Source organism: Artemia sp. Qi Xiang Cuo, chromosome 7 (assembly GCF_049724085.1).
Source record: "Artemia sp. Qi Xiang Cuo chromosome 7, ASM4972408v1, whole genome shotgun sequence".
Lineage (NCBI taxonomy): Eukaryota > Metazoa > Arthropoda > Branchiopoda > Anostraca > Artemiidae > Artemia > Artemia sp. Qi Xiang Cuo.
Window position 1 is genome coordinate 47,860,694 of NC_142800.1, and position 17,968 is coordinate 47,878,661.

Sequence of the window (17,968 nt, forward strand, 5' to 3'; positions counted from 1 at the left end):
CCCAACAGTCTTCATGACAAGGGTTATAAGTTATACCCTTGGGGCATATAAGGTTTTTATTGAAATCTTTGTCGTAGAAAATTGAAAAGGGGTTCATATGATTAAAAATTCAAAGAGCTAGTGCCCTTTTTTAATAGTCGAAAGTGATTTGAGGGCAAATAACCCCCCCTCTTATGCCCAACCTTTCCCCAAACTCGTCCAATCAAAATTTTTAGATAGCCATTTTATTCAACGTAATTGAAAGTTTTGGCAATTAGAACTTTAATGATGACAACCCCATCCCCCACAGCCCTCAGGGTAAGGGTAGTAAGTTATGCCCTGGGGGCATATAAGGTTTTTATTGAAAGCTTTGTCGTAGAAACTTCAAAAGGGCTCATTCAATTAGAAATTGAAAGGGCTAGTAATAGTTGAAAGTGATTGGAGAGTGACTAACGCCCCTCTCACACCCACCATTTTCCCAAACACATCCAATTAAAATTTTTAGATATCCATTTTGTTCAACGTAGTTGAAAGTTTTGGAAATTAGGTCTTTAAGGGTGATAGCCCCCTCAAAGCCCTCAGTGCATGGGTTGTAAGTTATGCCCTGGGGGCATATAAGGTATATATAGAAAGTTGTTGTAGAAATCGTAGGCAGCACAATTGCGCAGCCTAAGTAAAGAACGATGATGGCAAAATGTATTACTATTTTTTTTCTTTTTTCATACCAGGGCACTTTGTATCGAAGGAGTTGTCTTAGAAACTTCGAAAAGGGCTCATTCGATTGGAAATTGGAGTAGTTAGTGCCCTCATCAACAGTCGAAATTGATTGGAGGCTAACTAACACCCCTCCTACGCTATCATTTCCCAAAACACATCCAATCAAAATTTGAGTTAGCCATTTTTTTCAGCGTAGTTTATTTCCAGATAGAAATTATGTTTTTGAGGAGGATATTCCCCCACAGCCCTTAGGGCAAGGGTTGTAAGTTATGCCCTGGGGGTATATAAGGTTTTTATAGAGCGCGTTGTCGTAGAAACTTCAAAAAAGGCTCATTCGATTGGAAATTATAAGGGCTAGTGCCCTTTTTAATAGTCGAAAGTGATTGGAGGTTAACTAACCCCCCTCTTACGCCCAATTTTTACCCAAACACATCCAATCAAAAATTTTGATGTAGCCATTTTATTCAACGTAGTTTTAAGTTCTGGAAATTAGGTCTTTGAGAATAACAACCCCCACAGCCCTCAGGGCAAAGGTTGTAAGTTATGCCCTGGGAGAATATGAGGTTTTTATAGAATGTGTTGTCGTGGAAACTTCAAAAAGGGCTCATTCGATTGGAAATTGAAATGGTTAGTGTCCTTTTTAATAGTCGAAAGTGATTGGAAGGCAACCAACACCCTTTCCACGCCCACCATTTCTCCAAACTCATCCAACGAAAATTTTGAGATTGACATTTGGTTCCAAGCAGTTTAAAGTTCATGAAATTATACCTTTGAGCAGGATACTCACCCCCCCCCCCCACAGTCTTCAAGGAAAGGGTTATAAGTTATGCCCTGGGGAAATATAAGGTTTTCATTGAATTCTTTGTCGTAGAAACTTGAAGAGGAGCTCATTTGGTTGGAAATTCAAAGGGCTAGTGCCCTTTTTTATAGTCGAAAGTGATTTGAGAACTCCATTAAACAAAAATGAGAAAAAATAAAATCAAATAATCTACCAAGCATGGAACTACCACAAATCAGCGCGATAAATAAATGTAACCCAAAACGAACAGAAATTACAGTAAATAACCGATTCAAACTCAAAACGAGCAGAAATTAACATAAGTTGGGCTCAAAACCCCTATTCCTTCCCAAGGCCAGAACAATATTTGCACTTTACTAAACAAAATACAAATGAAAGTGCATTATCAGTTTAATATACATATACTGATATTTAGTAATCAAAATGTTAATATTATTTCATTTATTAAAGTTATAAAAGTATAAACATCTATATTTTTTTCTGTAAAGTGCAAATTCTGTTCTGGCCTTGGGAAGGTATATGGGGTTTGAGCCCCCCTGGGTGTTTCTTTTGGTTCTTCGAAGAATTATTGTTGAATTGACTGACTTTCAAAAAACTTACATAGCACTATTGCCATCTCAGCAAGAAAGAGTTCATTTAGAGGGAGGGTGCCCAAATTTTAGAAGTAGAAAAACTCTTGATCTGTTTTCCACGAAAGTTAATTTATATGAAAAATATGGGAGAATATTTGGGAAATAGTTAAGAATATGGACCTTTTAGCTGGCACATTTTAAGGCGTCTTTAGTCTGCATCAACCGTTCTTTTAATTCCATGCAGGTTATCTAAATTCGCTGAAATTCTTTCAAAACCTGATTCAAAACCAAGAATTCAAGGTTGAATACTGACTTTGTACGATCGTTTGACCGTTGGTAAGTAGATTGCAAGGTACTATTTTGCGCACTTTATGTTCCATCCTGTTTTATTTGCGGCCTACAGGTCATCACACTCTTTCAAGGAATATACATGTTTTTTTTTATTATGACATTGATTCGATTAGAGAAAGTTTGGCGGTCATTCATCTGTAAGTTGATTAGTAGGTTTTTTTTTTTAAACTTGGCTAATAGTTTTTTAAACCTATTACTACGAATGATACATGCATTCCATTTTTGGAACTAGGAGCGAGATTGTGTGATGCTATAAGACTGGTTTCGCTTCATGAGTTCATTAATAGAAGGACTAATGTTTATGAAAAGGGTAATTACTTCTTTAGTTTACGAGATTTGCGAATTTTTTGCGAAAAGATATTTGCATAGACGCTTACAAGGGACATTGCTAGAAAGTATTCAATAGCTTAATTGAAAAGTAACGATAGAATGACATTGTGACTTGACCTAGCTTTACCTCGCCGATGTGGTCTGTATAATACGTAAGTAACGTTTTAAAAATATTGTCAATTTAATAATAAATGGCTGAAAAGTGTTAGGAGGGGGGTGGGGGGCAGAGAGGGGGGCGGGGCACGCGGCTTCAGTGACAGGGGATATCGGTGCACGGAGGGTGTCGGTTAGACACGGGTGCAGTTCCCCGGGGGGGTCAGTTGCCAGGGGGGTATACCTTTTTTTTTTCGTAAATAGGGCTCCCTGTTTTCAAAATCGCATTTTATTATGTGGGTTTGAGCCTTTTGTGGTTAGATATTAAAAGTCATGAAATTTATCACGGAGGTTCAGTTGTACAGGGGTTTCAGTTAGACAGGGGTTCAGTTACATGGGGGTTGTTTGTGTTAAATAAGTAGTTTTTGTATCTTTTAAAAGAACTTTACGGGGATTGAGAGACTCAGTTGCCTAATTCCGTGTGATTTTTATTTACTAGATGGTCATTAAAAACGAAATTTTTGTTTTAAATATGTTTTTTTTTTATCTTTTAAAAGATCTTTACGGGGATTGAGAGACTCAGGTGCCTAATTCCGTGTGATTTTTATTTACTTGATGGTCATTAAAATCGAACTTTTTTTTTTCAATAAGTAGTTTTTGTATCTTTTAAAAGATCTTTAAGGGGATTGAGAGACTCAGTTGCCTAATTCCGTGTGATTTTTCTTTAATTGATGGTCATTAAAAACGAAATTTTATTGTTAAATAAGTAGTTTTTGTATCTTTTAAAAGAGCTTTACGGGGATTGAGAGACTCAGTATCCTAATTCCGTGTTATTTTTCTTTACTTGATGGTCATTAAAAAACGAAATTTTCGTGTTAAATAAGTAGTTTTTGTATCTTTTAAAAGTACTTTAAGGGGATTGAGAGAGTCAGATGACTAATTCAGTGTGATTTTTCTTTACTTAGAGGTCATTAAAAACGAAATTTTTGTGTTAAATAAGTAGTTTTTGTATCTTTTAAAAGAGCTTTACGGGGATTGAGAGACTCAGTTGCCTAATTCCGTGTGATTTTTCTTAACTTGATGGTCATTAAAAACGAAACAGTCGCCTAATTCCGTGTGATTTTTCTTTACGTGATGGTCATTAAAAACGAAATTTTTGTGTTAAATAAGTAGTTTTGTATCTTTTAGAAGAGCTTTAAGGGGATTGAGAGACTCAGTTGCCTAATTCCGTGTGATTTTTCTTTACTTGATGCTCATTAAAAACGAAATTTTTGTGTTAAATAAGTAGTTTTTGTATCTTTTAAATGAGATTTATGGTGATTTACAGACTCAGTTGCCTAATTCCGAGTGATTTTTCTTTACTTGATGGTCATTAAAAAAGAAATTTTTTTGTTAAATAAGTAGTTTTTGTATCTTTTAAAAGAGCTTTACGGGTATTGAGAGACTCAGTTGCCTAATTCCGTGTGATTTTTCTTTACTTGATTGTCATTAAAAACGAAATTTTATTGTTAAATAAGTAGTTTTTGTATCTATTAATATATCTTTACGGGGATTGAGAGACTCAGTTGCCTAATTCCGTGTGATTTTTCTTTACTTGGTGGTCATTAAAATCGATATTTTTGTCTTAAATTAGTAGTTTTTTTATCTTTTATAAGATCTTTACGGGGATTGAGAGACTCAGTTGCCTGATTCCGTGTGATTTTTCTTTACTTGATGGTCATTAAAAACGAAATTTTTGTGTTAAATAAGTAGTTTTTGTTTCTTTTAAATTATCTTTACGGGGATTGAGAGACTCAGTAGCCTAATTCCGTGTGATTTTTCTTTACTTGATGGTCATTAAAAACTAAATTTTTGTGTTAATTATGTTGTTTTGTATATTTTAAAAGAGCTTTACGGGGATTGAGAGAGTCAGTTTCATAATTCCGTGTGATTTTTCTTTTCTTGCTGGTCGTTAAAAACGAAATTTTTTTGTTAAAAAAGTAGTTTTTGTATATTTTAAAAGAGCTTTAAGGGGTTTGAGAGACTCAGGTGCCTGATTCCGAGAGATTTTTAGTTACTTGTTAGTCATTAAAAAAGAAAATTTGGTGTTACATAAGGAGTTTTTGTATATTTTAAAAGAGCTTTACTGGGATTGAGAGACACAGTTGCCAAAGTCCGTGTGATTTTTCTTTACTTGATTGTCGTTAAAAACTAAATTTTTTTGATATATAATTATTTTTTGTATATTTTAAAAGAGCTTTAATGGGTTTGAGAGACTCAGTTGCCTTAGTACGTGTGTTGTTTATATACTGGTTCGTCATTAAAATAGAAATTTGTGTGTTAAATAAGTAGTTTTTCTATATTTTAATATATGTTTAAGGGGATTGAGAGACTCAGTTGCCTTATTCAGTGTGTTGTTTGATTACTTGGTTGTCTATAAAAACGTAATTTTTGTGTTAAATAAGTAGTTTTTGCATCTTTTAAAAGAGCTTTACGGGGTTTGAGAGACTCAGTTGCCTAATTCCGTGTGGTTTTTCTTTAATTGGTATTCATTAAAAACAAAATTTTCGTGTTAAATAAGTAGTTTTTGTATCTTTTAAAAGAGCTTTAAGGGGTTTGAGAGACTCAGTTGCCTGTGTCTGTGTGGTTGTTCATGACTTGGTGTTCATTAAAAACTATATGTTTGTGTTAAATAAGTTGTTTTTGTATAATTTAAAAAAGCTTTATTGGGTTGAGAGACTCTTTAATGCAGTAGTTTTTCAGTAAATACACTAGATATCCTAAAAGAGTTTAATTCAAACTTTTTTAAAACTTCGAAATTTTTCAACTTTATTTATTTTTTTCTTTTTGTACATAACTTAAAATGTCAAAATATGCTTACAGTTCTAACAATTGCGCTCTGTGATTGGTCAGAGACACGATGTGACTTTCCCACTGGCATTCTATGACCGTTTATTGACAGCGCTCTGTGATTGGTCAGAGACACGATGTGACTTTCCCACTGGTTTTCTATGACTGGTTATTGACACAACCTAGTCTACTGCATGTATTAAATCAGTATTTTTTACGCAGTGTAACGATAAACACATAAGTCATATCTTTAAAAAAAAAGTGAAGATGGAACATTTTAATAAAGTGTGTTTACATAACAAGGTTATTGTAGCATTGAATGCCGAAAAAAGAAATATTTAAACTTTGAAACAAGTACAGGTGGTAGCACTATTGGAAATGTATGCATGCATTGTCATGACAGTAAGGAATTAAATTTCTTTGGAATACCGAAAAAATTCAACTCTTATGTTGGTGGTTATGCGAGATTGAGATCTCCAGAGATGATTGCACTCAAAGAGAATGCCAACATAAAAATAATCATTGATGATAGAGGACAACTCCTTGCTACTGTTGCAGGTAACACATTACCTACTGATACATCCAATCGTCACCTTTCAGGTATTAGCATTCAACGGAAGATCAATAAAAGAAATGCCTACTCTTCTACTAATATCGTAAACCATATCTTGTCTACGTGCCGAAACTGTTACCTGTGTAAAAATAATGTGATAATAGACAGTGAAATTGCCAGAAAAATAAAAAGGGCATTGTCAGAAAATATCACGATGGAATATAAAGATTAATCTATTAAAAAAAAATAAACATCAAAATTTACTTCCTTTTTTCAAAAAGTAATTTAACAAAATAATAAAAAATAATAAAAGAATATTGAGAATTTTGATGAGAAACCAGTAAAAATTTTTTATGAATAAAAATGGAATAATGATTATTCTACTGATTACGAACTAAGAGAAGACAATAGCTATAATATCAAGAGAGAACATGGTAAACTATTTTATGGAACAGATTCAAAATGTCCAAAGTTAATTGTTGATATTAATAATGTATCATAATATATTTTTTGTATTAATATTCTACATAGCATTATTTCATTAAAAATATATTTTGCATTACATTGTTATGTGTTTATTATTTTTAGAGTAAGCTAGCATATCAAACGTTTAGAATGTCTAATAAAACGTCGGAAATGTAAGAAAAGGAATTTGCATACATCTATTGTCAGACACATGGGGACAAATTTTTTCTTGAATTCACCTCCTGGATAAATAAAAAAAGACATTTCATTCAATAAATTATGACGAAACTCTAAGTAAGATACAAACTCTTTCTTGAAGCTACCTCATGGATACACAATGCAGAAATTTCATTTAAGAAATTATCAAAAATTGTAAGTAAGTAGCAAATTCTTTCAAAAATATGTTAATACGTTTAAGCAATAAATATCTTTAAGCTTAACCCGTCTTTACTCTTTAGAATAGTTTTATTCATTTCATTAAATTATGAAGAAATTGTAAGTAAGTAACAATAGCTTTCTTGAATTCGCTTCCTGCACACAATACAGATATTTAATTCAAGAAATCATAATAAAATCGCAAGTAAGTAATAAAGTCTTTATTGTTTTCTCCCTATTGGATACACAATACTGAAATTTCATTCAAGAAATTATGAAGGAATTCTAAATAGGTAACACACTCATGTTACCTCATGGATACACAATGCAGAAATTTCATTTAAGAAATTATCAAAAATTTTAAGTAAGTAGCAAATTCTTTCTTGAATTCGCCTCCTGGGTAAATAAAAAGACAGTTCATTAAAGAAATTATTAAAAAAGTTTAAGTCAGGCGCAAATTCTTTCTTGTATTCACCTTCTGAATAAACAAAAAAGACATTTTGTTCGAGAAACTATGACAAAATGCCAAGAACGTAACAAAATCTTTATCGTTTTCATGACTTAGATAAACGATGTAGAAATTTAATTCAAGAAATTATGAAAAAATTCTCAGTAAGTAGCAATTTATTTCTGGAAGTCAACTCTTGGATACACAATATGGAAATTTCATTTAAGAAATTATGAAAAAAAACAATTTCTTTCTTGAAGTCAACTCTTGGATACACAATACAGAAATTTCATTCAAGAAATTATGAAAATATTTATAAGTTAGTAACAAACTCTTTTTGTTTTCACCTCTTGGATATACAGTACAGATACTTCATTCAAGAAATTATGAAAAAATCGCAAGTAAGTAACTTTTTTTTTCTCTTTATCAAAAACAATTTTCACTTAGCTAAACGATGTAGAAATTTAATTCATGAAATTAGGAAAAAAATCTCAGTCAGTAACAATTTCTTTCTTGAAGTCAACTCATGGATACACAATACGTAAATTTCAGTCAAGAATTTCATGACTTAGATACACGATGTAGAAATTTGATTCAAGAAATTATGAAAAAATTCTCAGTAAGTAACAATTTCTTTCTTGAAGTCGTCTCTTGGATACACAATGCGGAAATTTCATTCAAGAAATTATGAAAATATTTGTAAGTAAGTAAAACACTCTTTATTGAGTTCACCTCTTTGATATACATTACAGATGCTTCATTCAATAAATTTTGAAAAAAAATCGCAAGTAATTAACTTTTTTTTTCTCTTTATCAGAAACAATTTTCACTTAGATAAATGATGTAGAAATTTAATTCAAGAAAATATTTAAAAATTCTCAGTAAGTAACAATTTCTTTCTTGAAGTTAACTCTTGGATGAGCAATACGGAAATTTGATTCAAGAAATTATGAAAAAATTGTAACTAAGTAGCAAATTCTTTCATGAATTTACCTGCTGGACAAACAAAAAAAGAAATTTCGTTCAAGAAATTATGACAAAATTCTAATTAACTAACAAACTATTTATTGTTTTCACGATTTATATATACTACCTATAAATTTAATTAAATAAATTATGAAAAATTTCTCATTATATTTAGCAAATTATTTCTTTAATTCACCTTTTGTATAAAAAAAAAAAAAAAAAAAAATACATTTCTTAAAATAAAAATTTACAAAAAACAAAGTAATAAACAAACATTTTTTTTTTAACTAGTTATATAAACGATGTAGAAATTAAATTAATTAAATTATTAAAAAAATTCTCAGTAAGTAACCATTTCTTTCTTGAAGTTAACTCTTGGATACACAATACGGAAATTTCATTCAAGAAATTATGAAAATATTTGTAAGTAAGTAACAAACTCTTTATTAATTTCACCTCTTGGATATACAGTACAGATACTTCATTCAAGAAATTATGAAAAAATCGCAAGTAAGTAGCTTTTTTTTTCTTTATCACAAACAATTTTCACTTAGCTACACGATGTGGGAAATTTAATTCAAGAAATTATGAAAAAATTTTAAGTAAGTAGCAATTTCTTTCTTGAAGTCAACTCTTGGATACACACAATACGGAAATTTCATTCAAGAAATTATAAAAAATATTTGTAAGTAAGTAACAAGCTCTTTATTGATTTCAACTCTTGAATATACAGTACATATACTTCATTCAAGAAACGTGATTAAACACGTTTTGAAACTACATGCTATTTGTATGCCTTTCCTTGGCACCTTTCCAAACGAGCGGGGATTCCCCACTGGTTCCTACACATTGCAAAAAAGTGAGCAGTACGAAAACTCCACGTTTACAACCAGACTGGTTTGTGAGGCACCAAGCCGGAGAGATAGTCAAAGTCACCAGAGCTTTAGATCATTTTTTTAAGGGTCATTTCCATCTCGGACCGTGCGCGACCTAAACTTCCTCTAAAATTCGAATAAAAAAATGAAATAAATAAGTTGCGAATTTGAAGCTATATAAGGCTTGGCCAAAATAAAAAAAGTAAGGTTTTCCTATTTTATGGGTATGAATGATAGCTTTTTTGCACTGTGTAGGAACCCGTGGGGACTCCCCGTTCGTTTGGAAAGGTGCCAAGGAAAGGCATACAAATAGCATGTAGTTTCAAAACGTGTTTAATCACGTTTCTTGAATGAAGTATATGTACTGTATATTCAAGAGGTGAAATCAATATAGAGCTTGTTACTTACTTACAAATATTTTTTATAATTTCTTGAATGAAATTTCCGTATTGTGTGTATACAAGAGTTGACTTCAAGAAAGAAATTGTTACTTACTGAAAATTTTTTCATAATTTCTTGAATTAAATTTACCACATAGTGTAGCTAAGTGAAAATTGTTTGTGATAAAGAAAAAAAAAAGCTACTTTCTTGCTATTTTTTAATATTTTCTTTAATGTATTTTATGTTGTGTCGATAAAATATTTTATATTAATAAAGTTTTTTTTTATTAATTAAAATTATTTTCATAATTTCTTTAATGAAATTTCCGTATTGTGTATCCAAGAGTTAACTTCAAGAAAGAAATGGTTACTTACTGAGAATTTTTTTCATAATTTCATGAATTTAATTTCTACATCGTATATCTAACTCGTGAAAACAATAAAGTTTGTTACTTACTTAGAATTTTGTCATAATTTCTTGAACGAAATGTCTTTTTTGTTTTTTGTTTTTTTGTTTATCCAAAAGGTTAATTCAAGAAAGAATTTGCTACTTAGACTGAGAATTTTTTCATAATTTCTTGAATTAAATTTCTACGTCGTATATCTAACTCGTGAAAACAATAAAGAGTTTGTTACTTACTTAGAATTTTGTCATAATTTCTTGAACGAAATTTCTTTTTTTGTTTGTCCAGCAGGTAAATTCAAGAAAGAATTTGCTACTTAGTTACAATTTTTTCATAATTTCTTGAATCAAATTTCAGTATTACGTATCCAAGAGTTGGCTTCAAGAAAGATATTGTTACTTACTGAGAATTTTTCAATAATTTCATTAATTAAATTTCTACATCATTTAGCTAAGTGAAAATTGTTTGTTATACATAGACAATAAAGTTACTTACTTGCGATATTTTCAAAATTTCTTGAATGAAGCATCTGTACTGTATATCAAAGAGGTGAAATAAATAAAGATAATGTTACTTAATTACAAATATTTTCATAATTTCTTGAATGAAATTTCCGCATTGTGTATCCAAGAGATGACTTCAAGAAAGAAATTGTTACTTACTGAGAATTTTTTCATAATTTCTTGAATCAAATTTCTACATCGTGTATCTAAGTCATGAAATTCTTGAGTGAAATTTCCGTATTGTGTATCCATGAGTTGACTTCAAGAAAGAAATTGTTACTTACTGAGAATTTTTTCCCAATTTCTTGAATTAAATTTCTACATCGTTTAGCTAAGTGAAAATTGTTTTTGATAAAGAGAAAAAAAAGGTACTTACTTGCGATTTTTTCATAATTTCTTGAATGAAGTATCTGTACTTTATATCCAAGAGGTGAAAACAAAAAGAGTTTGTTACTTACTTACAAATATTTTCATAATTTCTTGAATGAAATTTCTGTATTGTGTATCAATGAGTTGACTTCAAGAAAGAAATTGTTTTTTTTCATAATTTCTTAAATGAAATTTCCAAATTGTGTATCCAAGAGTTGACTTCCAGAAAGAAATTGCTACTTACTGAGAATTTTTTCATAATTTCTTGAATTAAATTTCTACATCGTGTATCTAAGTCATGAAAACAATATAAAGTTTGTTACTTACTTGGAATTTTTTCGTAATTTCTCGAACGAAATGTCTTTTTTGTTTATTCAGCATGTGAATTCAAGAAAGAATTTGATACTTACTTACAATTTTTTAATAATTTCTTTAATGAACTGTCTTTTTTATTTACCCAGGAGGCGAATTCAAGAAAGAATTTGCTACTTACTTAAAATTTTTGATAATTTCTTAAATGAAATTTCTGCATTGTGTATCCATGAGGTACCATGAGTGTGTTACCTATTTAGAATTCCTTCATAATTTCTTGAATGAAATTTCAGTATTGTGTATCCAATAGGGGAAAATAATAAAGACTTTATTACTTACTTGCGATTTTATTATGATTTCTTGAATTAAATATCTGTATTGTGTGCAGGAAGCGAATTCAAGAAAGCTATTGTTACTTACTTACAATTTCTTCATAATTTAATTAAATGAATAAAACTATTCTAAGGAGTAAAGACGGGTTAAGCTTAAAGATATTTATTGCTTAAACGTATTAACATATTTTTGAAAGACTTTGCTACTTACTTACAATTTTTGATAATTTCTTGAATGAAATTTCTGCATTGTGTATCCATGAGGTAACTTCAAGAAAGAGTTTGTTGCTTACTTAGAGTTTCGTCATAATTTCTTGAATGAAATGTCTTTTTTTATTTATCAAGGAGGTGAATTCAAGAAAAAATTTGTCCCCATGTGTCTGACAATAGATGTATGCAAATTCCTTTTCTTACATCTCCGACGTTTTATTAGACATTCTAAACGTTTGATATGCTAGCTTACTCTAAAAATAATGAACAAATAACAATGTAATGCAAAATATATTTTTAATGAAATAATGCTATGTAGAATATTAATACAAAAAATATATTATGATACATTATTAATATCAACAATTGACTTTGGACATTTTGAATCTGTTCCATAAAATAGTTCACCATGTTCTCTCTTGATATTATAGCTATTGTCTTCTCTTAGTTCGTAATCAGTAGAATAATCATTATTCCATTTTGAGTCATGCACAATTTTTACTGGTGTCTCATCAAAAGGCTCAATATGCTTTTCGTCTTTGGTATTATTTGGTTCAATGACTGTTTGAACAATAGTAGTAACGTTTGCTGGTGCTTTGTTTTTCATCGATTCATCTTTATATTCCATCGTGATATTTTCTGAGAATGCCCTTTTTATTTTTCTGGCACTTTCACTGTCTATTATCACATTATTTTTACACAGGTAACAGTTTCGGCACGTAGACAAGATATGGTTTACGATATTAGTAGAAGAGTAGGCCTTTCTTTTATTGATCGTCCGTTGAATGCTAATACCTGAAAGGTGACGATTGGATGTATCAGTAGGTAATGTGTTACCTGCAACAGTAGCAAGGAGTTGTCCTCTATCATCAATGATTATTTTTATGTTGGCATTCTCTTTGAGTGCAATCCTCTCTGGAGATCTCAATCTCGCATAACCACCAACATAAGAGTTGAATTTTTTCGGTATTCCAAAGAAATTTAATTCCTTACTGTCATGACAATGCATGCATACATTTCCAATAGTGCTACCACCTGTACTTGTTTCAAAGTTTAAATATTTCTCTTTGTCGGCATTCAATACTACAACAACCTTGTTATGTAAACACACTTTATTAAAATGCTCCATCTTCACTTTTTTTTTCTAATATTTTACTTATGTTTTTATCGTTCAACTGCGTAAAAAATGCTGATTTAATGCATGAACTATATTAGGTTGTGTCAATAACCAGTCATAGAATACCAGTGTGAAAGTCACATCGTGTCTATGATCAATCACAGAGCGCTGTCAATAACCTGTCATAGAATGCCAGTGGGAAAGTCACATCGTGTCTCTGACCAATCACAGAGCGCAATTGTTAGAACTGTAAGCATATTTTGACATTTTAAGTTATGTACAGAAAGAAAAAAATAAATAAAGTTGAAAAATTTCGAAGTTTTAAAAAAGTTTGAATTAAAAACTTTTAGGATATCGAGTGTCTTTACTGAAAAACTACTGCATTACAGAGTCTCTCAAGCCCCTTAAAGCTCTTTTAAAAGATACAAAAACTACTTATTTAACACAAAAATATCGTTTTTAATGACCACCAAGTAAAGAAAAACCACACGGAAACAGGCATCTGAGTCTCTCAAACCCCTTAAAGCTCTTTTAAAAGATACAAAAACTACTTATTTAACACTAATATTTTTTTTTTAATGACTACCACTAAATCAAAAACCACACGGAATTAGGCAACTGAGTCTCTCAAACCCCTTAAAGCTCTTTTAAAAGATGCAAAAACTAATTATTTAACAAAAAAATTTCTTTTTTAAAGACAACCAAGTAAACATAAACCACACTGAAACAGACAACTGAGTCTCTCAACCCCATTACAGATCTTTTAAAATATAGAAAAACTACTTATTTAACACAAAAATTTCGTTTTTAATGACTAACAAGTAATTAAAAAACACACTTACTTAGTCAACTGAGTCTCTCAAACCCTTTATATCCCTTTTAAAAGATACAAAAACTACAAAATTAACACAAAAATTTCAATTTTAACGACCATCAAGTAAAGAAAAATCACACGGAATTTGGCAACTGAGTCTCTCAATCCCATTAAAGCTATTTTAAAAGATACAAAAACTACTTATTTAACACAAAAATTTCGTTTTTAATGACTACCAAGTAAATAAAAATCACACGGAATCAGGCAACTTAGTCTCTCAAACCCCTTAAAGCTCTTTTAAAATATAAAAAAAATAATTATTTAACAAAAAAATTTCTTTTTTAATGACCAGCAAGTAAATAAAAATCACACGGAATTATGAAACTGACTCTCTCAAACCCCAAAAAGCTCTTTTAAAATATAAAAAAATACATAGTTAAAACAAAAATTTCGATTTTAATTAACAACACGTAAATAAAAATCACACGGAAATAGGACACTGAGTCTCACAATCCCCGCAAAGATCCTTTAAAAGATACAATAACTACTTATTTAAAACAAAAATTTCGTTTTTAATGACCATCAAGTAAAGAAAAATCACACGGAATTAGGCTACTGAGTCTCTCAATCCCCGTAAAGCTCTTTTAAAAGATACAAAAACTACTTCTTTAACACAAAAATTTCGTTTTTAATGACCAACAACTAAAGAAAAATCACACGGAATTAGGAAACTGAGTCTCTCAATCCCCGTAAAGATCTTTTAAAAGATACAAAAACTACTTAATTAACAAGAAAATTTCGTTTTTAATGACCATCAAGTAAAGAAAAATCCCACGGAATTAGGCAACTGAGTCTCTCAATCAACGTAAAGCTCTTTTAAAAGATACAAAAACTACTTATTTAACAAAAAATTATCGTTTTTAATTACCATCAAGTAAAAAAAATTCACACTGAATTAGGCAACTGAGTCTCTCAATCCCCTTAAATATCTTTTAAAAGATACAATAACTAATTATATAACACAAAAATTTCTTTTTTAATTACCATCAAGTAAAAAAAAATCACACGGAATTATGCAACTGAGTCTCTCAATCCCCGTAAAGATCTTTTAAAAGATACAAAAACTACTTATATAACACAAAAATTTCGTTTTTAATTACCAACAAGTAAATAAAAATCACACGGAATTAGGCAACTGAGTCTCTCAATCCCCGTAAAGCTCTTTTAAAAGATACAAAAACTACTTATTTAACACAAAGAACCCCCATGTAACTGAACCCCTGTATAACTGAAACTCCTGTACAACTGAACCTCCGTGCTAAATTTCATTACGTTTAATATCTAGCCACCAAATGCTCCAAGCCTCAGAAGAAAAAGGGATTTTGAAAACAGGGAGCCCGATTTACGAAAAAAAAGGGATACCCCCCGTGCAACTGAACACCCCGTGTAACTGAGCCCGTGTATAACAGAGACCCTCCATGCAACTGTATGCCCTTTACCGCCCCCCACAAATCAACCCACCCCCCTCATACAACAGGTCCTACCGTTATTTGTAAATTGAAAATAATTTTCAAACGTTACTTACGTATTATACAGACCACATCGGTGAGGTAAAGCTACGTCAAGTCACAATGTCATTCTATCGTTACTTTTCAATTAAGCTATTGAATACTTTCTAGCAATGTCCCTTGTAAGCGTCTATGCAAATATCTTTTCGCAAAAAATTCGCAAATCTCGTAAACTAAAGAAGTAATTACCCTTTTCATAAACATTAGTCCTTCTATTAATGAACCCATGAAGCGAAACCAGTCTTATAGCATCACACAATCTCGCTCCTAGTTCCAAAAATGTATTGAATGTATAGTTCATAGTAATAGGTTTAAAAACCTATTAGCCAAGTTTAAAAAAAAAAACCTACTAATCAACTTACAGATGAATGACCGCCAAACTTTCTCTAATCGAATCAATGTCATAATAAAAAAAAAACATGTATATTCCTTGAAAGAGTGTGATGACCTGTAGGCCGCAAATAAAACAGGATGGAACATAAAGTGCGCAAAATAGTACCTTGCAATCTACTTTGGTATGCAAAAACTAAAAGAAAAAGGTTACCAACTTTTGTTCCCAGCTAGTAGGTCAAATGCTAAAGCTACTTTTCTGAAATATAAGTCGATACGAAAAATTAACGATCGGTGTTTGAAATTGTCTTATCAACACAATTGTTTCGATATTTGTAGTAAAACTAACGATAATGTGTTGTATTCAGTAAACCACCAGCAACTGAGCTAGACTCATTTTATTTGGAAATTTTGTTCTCCTTAATTCATTAAAAATTCATATTGAACTTCAAAACATGTCAAACTTTTGGTCTTCCAATTCTTTTTTTTTAATTTTTCTATAAGATCTGATTTCCTTTTTACCATTGAATTAAATATCAAATTGAGAATCTTTATAGGCTTATTTATGTTTCGATGATGCACATTTAAATTATTAATTATGTTTATTTATTTTAGGGATTGTGACATTTTCACAGGAAAAGAAATATCAACACTTGGAAATTGGGTTCTCCTGAATTTTATTAGCAGTGAAGTACTATCAATTTCTGGCTTTAACATAACATTGACACCAAGCTGATGAAAAGTGATGAAACTCATGATACTTAATGTTAACTTATTTTAAGTAAATTCTGGTATTAATAGGATTTCTTTTTTCCCAAAAAAAAGCTTGAAAACAATGCGTGGTACTTTTCTGTTACAGCGCTTATATTAAGTTCTTCATCTAAATAGAACCTGTCTCTATAATCAATCCAAATGAAATATCACATAATATGAAGAAAATCTAATACTTTAGAAACAAATTTGTGCTATATATTTGCACATTAGGGAGGAGGGGGTAAAGTATAGCGGCTCTGCATGCAAAATGTGTTAGGTATAGTTATTTTGCATATTAAGAAGTAAGAATTGTTTTCTAACTTTACACTATCCAAATACTTTACCCCCCCCCTAATTTACAAGTATATATCTCAAATTATATATTTCTCATCTATTTATCACTTCTCTTTGTCTTGTCTCGCGCTAAGCTGAAAGAAACTAACGAAGAAACCGGTTCTATAGTGCGCAAATGGATGAAGAAATTAACATAGGCGCTATACCAGAAAAGTACCCAATGTGTATTAACAGGCCTGGATTTACCAGTAGGCCCACAAGATCCGGGCTTAGGCGCGCGCAATGCCAGGGGATGCAATAAATTGTCACTAAGTGATTTTTTCTTAACAAAAATTAGACCAACGTTATTTATCGTCAAAGTGCCAGGAGCACTGAATAAGCTGCCATGCAGCTTATTCAAAGAAAATTGATTTTAAAACAACACAGGAATTCCGTGGCCACGTATAAACTATCAGATTTCTCCTAAGAATGGCAGCTGACACTTCAGTATTCCCTCTCTCTTTCATTACTTTTGGCTCATCAGTTGTCGTCTGTTCAGTGCTCCCACTATCCCTGAATTTTCGGAACTTCCCCAAAAATCTTGCAAAAACAGGGCGACAAACATGTTTAGGCCTAGGAGCGTCAAAGCTTTAAATCTAGCCCTTTCTTTCAAGCCCATTTTTATTAACCTAGCTCCTGTCTTACAGATATTGTCAGAATATGAATCAATGTCATTGTCGCTAACAAAGGAGACAGCCGTTTCGTTGCAATAGCCTATCTACATCTCACCACAGAACTAGTGCTGAATGACCCCAGAAGGCATCTCTTCTTCGGGCTCAGACAAAAATAGACAAAAACATTTTAATTTCACAAAGATTGGTTAAACCAAGTCCAACTAGCTTCTCTTTTTGTTTTTTTTTTTCTTTCTTTCTTTTGTTTGTATATAATATCTTGGCATTTATATTTATTCTTTTGTTCAAAGGATTCATCTGCTGGTTAACAATTACTTGTCTGCAATTAATAAAAATGTTGGACTAATAGCCTGCTGAGAGGAGAGAAGGTGGGACTAGAAAAAATAAAGGAATTTGAAATTAATGCAACATAATTCTGACGGTAAAAATATCAAGAACTTTTTGGGTTTGCCTATTTTCTTGTGAATTATAAAAGCCACTCAAAAATATTTTGAAGCCAGGGACTGAATTTTTTTTTTTCATTTTTAGTATTAATCCATAACATAGATAATTTCGGAGA

General features: G+C 31.0%; 1 protein-coding gene across 1 annotated transcript in view; it reads left to right on the forward strand.

Moving 5' to 3' along the window:
* Positions 1 to 16,494, forward strand: part of LOC148950353 (uncharacterized) — a 253,340-nt gene extending 236,846 nt beyond the window's left edge. The window contains exon 13 of the mRNA XM_089091845.1: positions 16,307 to 16,494. Coding sequence (XP_088947971.1) covers positions 16,307 to 16,427 — 121 coding nt within the window. The 3' untranslated portion in view covers positions 16,428 to 16,494. The remainder of the gene's footprint in view (positions 1 to 16,306) is intronic.
* Positions 16,495 to 17,968: the final 1,474 nt, after the last annotated feature.